The sequence below is a fragment of the Octodon degus genome, unplaced genomic scaffold, assembly GCF_000260255.1.
Source record: "Octodon degus isolate 3935 unplaced genomic scaffold, OctDeg1.0 scaffold00146, whole genome shotgun sequence".
Classification (NCBI taxonomy): domain Eukaryota; kingdom Metazoa; phylum Chordata; class Mammalia; order Rodentia; family Octodontidae; genus Octodon; species Octodon degus.
This window is the reverse complement of record NW_004524722.1, coordinates 7,334,104-7,344,565: the sequence shown is the minus strand read 5'-3', so window position 1 is coordinate 7,344,565 and position 10,462 is coordinate 7,334,104. Positions and strand designations below refer to the sequence as shown.

Below are 10,462 nucleotides of genomic sequence, written 5' to 3'. Positions count from 1 at the left end.
AAAGGAAGCAAGCAAGCTTCTGGACTCGAGAATTGTGAGCAGGTGATTATGAGAGTGGAGAGAGGAAAAGTTCCAAGCTAGATTACATGCACAGAAGAGAGGGAGAGCCTTTCTCAGGGACAGTCAGTATCTCCGCAGTTTAAGCTGTGAGACAGGAGTGTGAGATGAGAATGCACAGGTAGATGAGACAGTGAAGAGCCAGCCTCTTTTCTATAAGGAATATTGAAGTTTTTGAAGAGTGGAATGATTCAATTTGTTTTCTCAAATAGTAATCTGTGTAGATCAGTAGTTCACACTGTAGGAGACTTCTCACAATGTCTAGAGATACTTTTGATTGTTACAACTAGTGGGATACTACTGGCATCTAGTGGGTAGAAGCCAGGGATGCTGGTAGCTATCGCATAAGGCATACAATAAAACATTGGGTGGTTCAAAATGTCAGTAGTATCTGGGGAAGGTGGTGCATTTTTGTAAGCCCAACACTTTGGGAAGCTAAGGATTGCAAGTTTGAGCTCAGCCTAGGAATCTTAACCAATCAGCAAGACCTTATCGCAAAAAAACCAAAATTTAAAAGGCTGGGGATGTAGCTGAGTGTAGAGGCCTTGGGTTCAGTCTCTAGTACCACCCCAGGCATACACATCAAAAGAGAGGTGGGAGGAGGAAGAGAAAGCAAAGGAAGGGCCAGGAAGCAGCATTCGGGAGGCCGAGGCAGGAGGATGGCTGGGAGTTCGAGGCTAGCCTAGATTACATAGTGAAATCCTATCTCAAAAAGCAACAAGAGAAAAAAAGGAAGAAAAGGAGGGAGCATTGGAGGGATAGAACAAAGGAGAGAAAGAAAGGAAGAAAGGAGAGGAGAGGAGAGGTTAGTAGTATCAAAATTTATAAACCCTATAAACCGTGGGATAGAAGACAGATTAGAGGGTCAGATTCCTAGGGAAGGGAATTACAATAGTCCCAGGGAGAAATAATTCAGGTCAAAATCAGGATAGTGATAATAGCAACAGAGAGAAATAGACAGGAGAGACAATGACTTACTAAGACCCCAGCTGATGGATATAGCAGGTGAGCAGAAGGGAGGAACTGATTTTTGACTTGAGCAGCAGTGTGGATGGAAGAATCATTACAGCAAATGTGGAATGATCATGAGTTTAGTTTTGAATACGTCCAAGTGGAGATGTTGAGCAGGCATCTGGATGTACAAGTTTGCAACTTAAAGGAGCGGTCCAGCCTGAAAGTATAGATGATGGCTGAAGCCAGGGAGGTGAAAGAGAAGGCCCTGAGAGAGCATATGGGGTGAGAAGAATCAGGAGAGACTCCAAGGAGCAAACGTGCATGAAACAAGTGGCGGAAAGAAAGCCTGGAGGTGATGGTGAGGCAGTGGGAAGAAAAGCAGAAAATCGTAGCACCAAAAGTCAAAAAGGATGAGCACCTGGGAAGGGGAGCAGGATGGGCATAAGCAGTAAGTTTGGTGCCCAGTAGGTGTTTTAGAGAGTTCACAGATGAAAGGGGTTTTTTTCTCCTTGCAATAGTACATCTTATGAGAGCCAGGGATTGGGAAGGAACAAGGAGAGGGGTAAATTTTCTTACAGCTTTGAGGCAAAAGGGAAGAGGGAGCTAAGATTGGACAGAGAAGGAGAGCTGAAAACCTACTGGAAATGGAATCTCATGTACCTGTAAGTGAAACCTGTAGGGGCCGGGGAGCTGGCTCAGTGGAATAAGTGCTTCCCTGGCAAGCACAAGGGCCTAAGTTCAATCCCTGGTTCTGCAAAAAGAAAAAAAAGAAAAGAAAAGAAAAAGAAACCTGTGTGTAGGAGCTGCACAGGTCAGAACGTTCTCTTCTGCCTCGGCCATTTCCAGTCAGTGGCCCCTGCGCCTTTTGGGTCAGTTCCTGACAACTTCCCCTGACCACTATTTATTGCTTTCTTCCTGCAGCGAGTCAGAGGGCAAAGGTCTTTAACAGCTTCTGGAGATGGTGCCGCAGCTGTGCGGCTGCCCACAAGATTGATGCCCAGGAAAGTCTGTCTCCTGGGATATCCGGCCCCATAGTCACAGTAGAGTTGGAGCAGGAGCTGTTTCCAGGGTTCAGCTGTGGCGGGGTCTTAGTGTCTCAGGAGGGTAAACAATGGCACAGATCACTTCTGTCAAGGGCCTGGGCAACAATCAGAAGTCCTTGGCCAGCCTTCTCTCTGAACACATTTTCTGGCTGAGAAAAAGGACTCTCTAGCTTCCTCTTGCAGCGTATCATGACCCTAAGGTCCTTCTATGCACAAAGAGCACTTTGTCACAGCCTGCAGCAGCCAGCACCAGCTAGCCCACTATTGAGGGCTTGATGTGTACCCAATGTGTAAAACTCAGGATGAAAGAGAGTTTTGTTACAAATCAGGGTGATCGGACTACCCATTTACTCAATAAACAAGTACACATAGAGCATCTAGTGGGTACTTAACTCTGTCCTAGTCTAAAAGTGCCTGAGCCACACCCATAAGTCCCAAAAGCACATTGTATAATGATTGGTTCTTACTGTTATGATCAAGTGTGATCAAGCTAGGTGCAGATTTGACCTACAGTATTAATCAATAATCCTACTGGTCAGTCAGTTCTCTCTGCTTGGGGTGATTAGTGGACTCAGGGAGGATCTTAACTTCCTGTGATCCACCTGGAATTGCCATTACAGTCACTTCACATCACACTCCTTTTGTAAGTACAGTTGGTCATTATTATTTGTAAATTCACTGACTTGAAAGCTTATTTGTAACCCCCAAATCAATACTTGTAGCACTTTTGCAGTCATTACCAGATATATGCAGATCAATGAAAAATTTGTCACCCAAAAGGCACATTCTCAGCTAAGGTCAAACAAGGTGATACTTTGACTTCTTGTTTCAGCTCTTGTACAATGAAAAAAGTAATGTCTCAATTTTCGTATTTTTGTGCTTTTTCTGGCTACTTTGGCTACTTAAAACACTCCCTGGGGCTGGTGAGATGGCTCACTGGTCTAAAGCACCTACTTAGAACAAACTTAGCAAAGCACAGGGACCGTGGTTCAATCCCCCAGCACCACATGCCAGCCCCGCCCCGCCCCGCCCCCTGGTGGGCTGAGCTGCCCCCCCCACTCACACACATAAATAAATAAATAAAATAAAAAAAAAAAAAAAAACACTCCCTGAGTGTAGTGCTAAGAGTGCTATCTGGTTTCTGTAAGGACAGGGAAGCTGAGATTTGTCTTACAAAGAAAATACATGTGAAATAAACTTCACTCAGGCCTAAGCTACAGTGTTATAGGCTGTGAGCCCTAAGTTAATTAATCAAAAAGTAGCTAGGGGTGTACTTCAGTGGTAGAACATTTGCTTTGCATTCCTGGGATTGATCCACAGAATCAAGCAAACAAAAAAATAATAGTATATATTAAATAAAGCATCTTTAAGCAGAAATACATATCAAGCAAGGTTATGTATATATTATCATTGAACAAAAAATTGTGACCAGAGTCTCTCAGGAACCAAGTGGTGAGGTCTGGGCTGGGGTTGGATTATGACCCATGTCTTACTAGTTCCCTCTGTGCAGCCAACATCCAAGGACTGTGGCCACTAGCTGCTCTTTCTACTTGTCACTTCCTTTGACTTTTCTGGTCAACAAGAAGGAACATCACTTACCCCAGCCTCTCCTCAGGTGACAGCCACAGACGCTGACAGTGGCCCATTTGGCCTCCTCTCTTATTCCTTGGGTGCTGGACTCGGGGCCTCTGGGCCGCCCCCATTCCGCATTGATGCCCACAGTGGTGATGTGTGCACAACCCGAATCCTGGACCGTGACCAGGGGCCCTCAAGCTTTGACTTCACGGTGACAGCAGTAGATGGGGTGAGTAGGCAGATATTGGGCAGAGACCTTGGGGTAGAACACTTACCAGGGCTGAACAAGGCCCACCTGACCTATGCCGTGTGTCCCACCAGGGAGGCCTCAAGTCCATGGTGTATGTGAAGGTGTTCGTGTCCGATGAGAATGACAACCCACCTCAGTTTTATCCACGGGAGTATGCTGCCAGTCTGAGTGCCCAGAGCGCACCAGGCACGGCAGTGCTGAGGGTGCGTGCCCATGACCCTGACCAAGGACCCCATGGGCGACTCTCCTACCACATCCTGGTTGGCAATAGCCCCCCACTTTTTGCCTTGGATGAGCACTCGGGTAAGAATCCTCTCCTACCAGGTCCTTCTCGCAGGCCCCTCTCCCCACCTGCCTGAATGATGTATCATCTCCACCTTCTGTAACCCTTCCCTGTTCTTTTCTTCATATGTCTCTATCTCTGTGCCTTCTCCAGGGCTACTGACAGTAGCCTGGCCCTTGGCCAGACGGGCTAATTCTGTGGTGCAGCTGGAGATCGGGGCTAAGGATGGAGGTGGGCTGAAGGCAGAACCCAGTGCTCGAGTCAACATCAGCATTGTGCCTGGAACCCCCACACCACCTATATTTGAGCAGCTACAGTATGTTTTTTCTGTGCCAGAAGATGTAGCACCAGGCACCAGTGTGGGCGTGGTCCAGGCCCACAACCCAGCAGGTATCATTTTGCATTATAACCACTATGTGCCACACTCACATATCCTGATATAGCCCTCCAGCACCATCTCAGGGTGCTTTATAATATCACACCATAGAGAGCTGCAGCACAAAACACTACGGCATGTGCATACTATCCTAGTGCCAGCCACCTGCTCTGTACTGTCACACATCTTCACAGTACTCTGAAAAGCAGAGATGTGGGTACCATGCAGGCCTTCTTGGCAACTCAGTAGTTGCCCCATTCCCTGTTTTCTAATCTTCTTTCCTCTTTTCCAGGTCGCTTGGGGCCTGTGACTCTCACCCTGTCAGGTGGGGATCCTCGGGGCCTCTTTACCCTAGATCCGGCCTCAGGGCTGTTACAAACTCTTCGTCCTCTGGACCGGGAGCTTCTAGGACCTGTGCTGGAACTGGAGGTACGAGCAGGCAGTGGAATGCCTCCAGCTTTCTCGGTAGCCCGTGTACGTGTGCTGCTGGATGACGTGAATGACAATGCCCCTGCTTTCCCTGCACCTGAAGACACAGTATTGCTGCCACCAAACACAGCCCCAGGGACACCCATTTATACACTACGGGCTCTGGATCCTGACTCAGGTGTTAACAGTCGAATCACCTTTACCCTGCTTGCTGGAGGTGATGGGGCCTTCACTGTGGATGCCTCCACAGGCCATGTACGACTTATGAGACCTCTGGGACCCCTAGGGGGAGCAGCCCATGAGCTGGAGCTGGAGGCCCGGGATGGGGGCTCCCCACCACGTACCAGCCACTTTAGACTTCGGGTGGTATTACAAGACTTGGGGACCCGTGGGCTGGCTCCCCGATTTGATAGTCCTACCTACCGTGTGGACCTGCCCTCAGGCACCACCCCTGGAACTCAGGTCTTGCAACTGCAAGCTCAGGCACCAGATGGGAGTCCTATCACCTATCACCTTGCAGCAGATGGAGCAAGTAGCCCCTTTGGCCTGGAGCCACAGAGTGGCTGGCTGTGGGTTCAGACACCATTGGACCGTGAGTCCCAGGAGTTATATACACTGAAAATAATGGCAGTATCTGGGTCCAAAGCTGAGTTGGGACAACAGACAAGCACAGCCACCGTAAGGGTCAGCATCCTCAACCAGAATGATCACAGTCCCCGTTTGTCTGAAGAGCCTACCTTCTTAGCTGTGGCTGAGAACCAGCCCCCAGGGACCAGTGTGGGCCGAGTCTTGGCCACTGACCGAGACTCTGGGCCTAATGGACGATTGAGCTACAGCCTGCAACAGCTGTCAGAGGAGAGTAAGGCCTTCCGCATCCACCCCCAGACTGGTAAGCACTGGTACTCAAATTTTGAGACCCTACAGCCTCATCCCCACAATGACAAGCACCCAGGTAGAATCCCTAGCTTCCAGCCCATATCCTAACCCAGCCTGGCGTTTACCCCTGGGATTCCTTCCCATACTCCTCAACCTAAGCTTCTTACCTGTAGTTCTCAGGCCCTGAATCTCTAAATATCCCATACATGATCTCTATCCTGCACTCCCAGGAGAAGTGACCACACTCCAAACCCTAGACCGAGAGCAGCAGAGCAGCTTCCAGCTCCTGGTGCAGGTGCAGGATGGGGGAAGCCCACCCCGCAGCACCACAGGCACCGTTCACATTGCAGTGCTCGACCTCAATGACAACAGCCCCACCTTCCTGCAAGCATCAGGGGCTGCTGGTGGGGGCCTCCCTATTCAGGTATGTGAAGTTGCAGGACTCTACTAAAGAAATGTGAGAGGGAGCGGGGGTCTCCCCGTAGAGGTGTAGTTATAGTCAAGAGAGACTGCCTGCTGGTACAGGTAGAAGACTACAAAAAGGACTCTGCCTATACCTCAGCCGAGAGGCGCTCTATACAGGAAGGAGACAACTGTAAGTGAGTTTTGTCCCAACAGGTACCAGACCGTGTACCTCCAGGAACACTGGTAACAACTTTGCAGGCCAAGGATCCAGATGAGGGGGAAAATGGGACCATCTTATACACACTGGCAGGTATGGGGCCATAGCATGTCTTTGTGGTGTGCCCCACTCAGAGTCCCAAACCTTCATCCTTCCTCTGGTTGTCCCCAGGTCCTGGCTCGGAGCTCTTCTCTCTGCACCCTCACTCAGGGGAGCTGCTCACAGCAGCGTCCCTGATCCGTGCAGAGAGGCCCCACTACGTGCTAACGCTGAGTGCTCACGACCAAGGCAGCCCTCCTAGGAGCGCCAGCCTCCAGCTTCTGGTTCAGGTATGGCTGCCTTTCTTTCAGTTTGCTCACTTCCCCTTGGCTGCCACAGTGTGCCACCCTCCAGCAGCTCCAGCCTCTTGGGGTCCCTGGGCCCTCTTTTCAGGCTACTTTGACCATCTTTCTGTGCTACCCTGAGAGCCAGCCCTAACCCTCTTTAGCCTGGATCTTCCTGATCCTGGCATCCCGGATCCTCCCCAGGTGCTTCCTTCGTCTCGTGCGGCAGAGCCTCCTCCGGATCTTTCAGAGCCCGACCCAGCGGCTCCAGTGCCTGTGGTCCTGACTGTAACTGCAGCTGAAGGGCTTCGGCCTGGATCCTTGTTGGGCTCGGTGGCGCCTCCGGAGCCGGCGGCTGTGGGCGCACTCACCTACACACTGGTTGGTGGCGCTGATCCTGAGGGCACCTTCGCTCTGGACGCGGCCACGGGGCGCTTGTACCTGGCAAGGCCTTTGGACTTCGAAGCTGGCCCTGCTTGGCGCGCGCTCACGGTGCGCGCTGAAGGCCCCGGAGGCGCGGGCGCGCGGCTGTTGCGCGTGCAAGTGCGCGTGCAGGACGAAAATGAGCACGCCCCTGCCTTCGCGCGCGACCCGCTGGCGCTGGCGCTGCCCGAGAACCCAGAGCCCGGCGCGGCTCTGTACACCTTTCGCGCGTCGGACGCCGACGGCCCGGGCCCCAACAGCGACGTGCGCTATCGCCTGCTGCGCCAGGAGCCGCCGGTGCCAGCTCTTCACCTGGACGCGCGCACCGGGGCGCTCAGCGCGCCGCGCGGCCTGGACCGGGAGACGACACCTGCGCTGCTGCTGCTCGTAGAGGCCACCGACAGGCCGGCTAACGCCAGCCGCCGCCGATCAGCACGCGTCTCCGTGCGCGTCTTTGTCACAGACGAAAACGACAACTCGCCTGTCTTCACCTCCCCCTCACGCGTGCGTCTCCCGGAGGATCAGCCCCCTGGACCCGTAGCGCTGCACCTGGTGGCGCGAGATCCAGACCTGGGGGAGGCCGCACGCGTGTCCTACCGCCTGGCGACTGGCGGGGACGGTCATTTCCGGCTTCACTCAAGCACTGGTGAGAGTTGGGCTTGCGGGTGAGGTCGAGGAGGGTAGTGATATGGAAGGAGCATGGAGATCTCTACCAACCTGCCCTGCTGCTGCCCTAGGAGCGCTGTCCGTGGTGCGGCCCCTCGACCGGGAACAGCGAGCTGAGCACGTCCTGACAGTGGTGGCCTCAGACCATGGCTCCCCTCCGCGCTCGTCCACTCAGCTCCTGAGGGTCAGTGTTGTTGATGTCAACGACGAGGCACCCATTTTCCAGCAGCAGGAGTACAGCGTCCTCTTGCGGGAGAACAGCCCGCCTGGCACATCTCTGCTCACTCTGAAAGCAATGGATCCGGACCTGGGTAAGATCTGGGGGCATGAATTGTAAGAGGGCTGGGCTGGGAGAATGAAGTGTGTGTTTACCGTAACCCTGAACACCCTCCGTGCTGTCCTTCCTCAGGGGCCAATGGGCAAGTGACCTATGGAGGCGTCTCTGGTGAGAATTTCTCTCTAGACCCAAACACTGGAGTTCTCACTACCCTTCGGGCTCTGGATCGTGAGGAGCGGGAAGAGATCAACCTGACAGGTACTGTCAAGATGTCAAGACCCCAAAAGCCAACAGTGTTGTAAACATACACAGAAACCCCAAAGTACTGTCTTGTAGAAGTTTCCATCTTCTATAGAAAATCTCATTGTATTCCTGGATCTTTAAGAGGTAGGTAAGATGTACTGACTTCTAGGCTGTCATTACTGAGCATATAAATTATCAGTTTCTTGTGTATTGTCACAGCTATGCCTTCTGGGCCTAGTTTAGATTATACTGCAGCCATGTAACAGAAGAGCATATTGACACTGGATATCAGAAAGGTTGAGTAGCTTGATGAAGCCAGTACAGTTTGGAAGCAGCAGAGCTGAAACTTGAGCCCAGACCTTTTGATAGCTCATTTAGTGTCTTTTCAGCCACACTACCACTAGTCTAAGATGCATCTTGCATATACCAAGCATGGCAGATGGGAAGGAAAAGAACATCTATTGACGCATGTCGTTATGTAAAAATGTATTGTATGCCCAGGATGTACGGAGAGATAGCTATTTTCTGGCTCATGTGTGTATCTGGTGAACATGTATGAACACTGTGTGCTGTGGTGTAGTTTTCTTGTGGGGTGGAGGCAAGCTGAACCTCACTAATTTTGCTTTCCCACAGTATATGCCCAGGACAGGGGCTCACCCCCCCTGTTAACTCATGTCACAGTGCGAGTGGCTATAGAGGATGAAAATGATCATGCTCCCACCTTCGGGAATACCCACCTCTCCCTTGAAGTGCCTGAGGGCCAGGACCCCCAGACCCTTACCACACTTCGGGCCTCTGACCCAGACGTGGGAGCCAATGGGCAGCTGCAGTACCGCATCGTGGGTGAGAACTGTCCCTTACCCACCATCCCAGCATACACCTTCCTGGTTCTTGTTCCTCTTCTGCTGCTGTCAGTTTTATTCAGTATGTCTTGGGTTCCTGCCTTTTTATGTCTTTCATCTTTTCTTCATGTATAGGTCAGTGTATCTGCTATATATTTGTGCCTCTCTGTTTTTAATCTTGCTATTTGTCCTTGCATGTAAAGCACTGGTTTTCAAATATTTTTTGGTTCCAAAACCTTAATGTTTTTATTTTTATTTTTTAAAGAAGTCTAGGGCTGGGGAGATAGCTCATTGGCACAAGCGCCTGCCTGGCAAACACAGGTCCTGAGTTTGATCCTTGGTACCAAAAAACCAAAAAAAACCAAAACAAAACAAAACAAAACAAAAAAACCCAGAAAGCCTCTAGAGAGTTTTTATATGGATTATATAGGTATATAGTGCTACATATTAAAACTTTGGCAAATTTCTAGTATTATTGAGAAGCAATCCACTGACGTATAAGGCTTGCTGCATTTTGCACAGGCACAAGGAACTGTTAGGATTTCAAAGAACAATTTGTTGGACAGTATTGACATTGTAGACATTATAGGTATAACTGGAGATAACCAGTACACTCTCTGAAAATACACATATTCATGCTAAAAATTCATATTAAAAAAATCATATTAAAAATATTCTTTCTACCAAGAATATTCTGGAAAGTAAAAATATGTAAGCACATATATGATGTTATCATGTGTTATAACATTGCAAACTCCACTGTATATTTGTGATATAATAGAAATGAAGAAAGCACATAAGGTCTAGGAAAATAGTTTAACCATGTCTATATGCCAGGATCTCAGGGAACTCCTCTGTATCCCCACGCTGAGTAACAGTGATGGCTTGGTGGATAGTCTACATCAAGGGAAAAGCAGTCTGACAACCTGACGCCATCAGGTTGTTGCTGCAGGAGATGATGACAGTATTTCCTACCCTTGGAGAACTTGTCCTGTCCTTTTTTTCTGATTTTTCAAATCCTGGGACAAATAAAAGCTAAAGTGTTAAATATAAAAATTAACCTTCTTTGGACAAGTGTGGTGGCATATGCCAGTAATCCCAGCACTTGGGAGGCTAAGGCAGGAGGATAGCTATCAGTTTGAGGCCAGTCTGAGCTACATAGTGAGTTCAAAGCCAGACTGAAGTATATAGTGAGACTGTCTCAGAAAAAAAAAAAAAAAAAA

General features: G+C 50.0%; 1 protein-coding gene across 1 annotated transcript in view; it reads left to right on the top strand.

Annotated features, from left to right (window-relative positions):
• The window catches only part of Dchs1 (dachsous cadherin-related 1), a 36,002-nt gene that overhangs the window by 18,642 nt on the left and 6,898 nt on the right, over positions 1-10,462 (top strand). Inside the window, exons 3-13 of the mRNA XM_004642050.3 lie at positions 3,670-3,858; positions 3,951-4,182; positions 4,316-4,552; positions 4,831-5,856; positions 6,074-6,267; positions 6,462-6,558; positions 6,637-6,794; positions 6,993-7,857; positions 7,949-8,188; positions 8,287-8,412; positions 9,031-9,240. Coding sequence (XP_004642107.1) covers positions 3,670-3,858; positions 3,951-4,182; positions 4,316-4,552; positions 4,831-5,856; positions 6,074-6,267; positions 6,462-6,558; positions 6,637-6,794; positions 6,993-7,857; positions 7,949-8,188; positions 8,287-8,412; positions 9,031-9,240 — 3,574 coding nt within the window. The remainder of the gene's footprint in view (positions 1-3,669; positions 3,859-3,950; positions 4,183-4,315; positions 4,553-4,830; positions 5,857-6,073; positions 6,268-6,461; positions 6,559-6,636; positions 6,795-6,992; positions 7,858-7,948; positions 8,189-8,286; positions 8,413-9,030; positions 9,241-10,462) is intronic.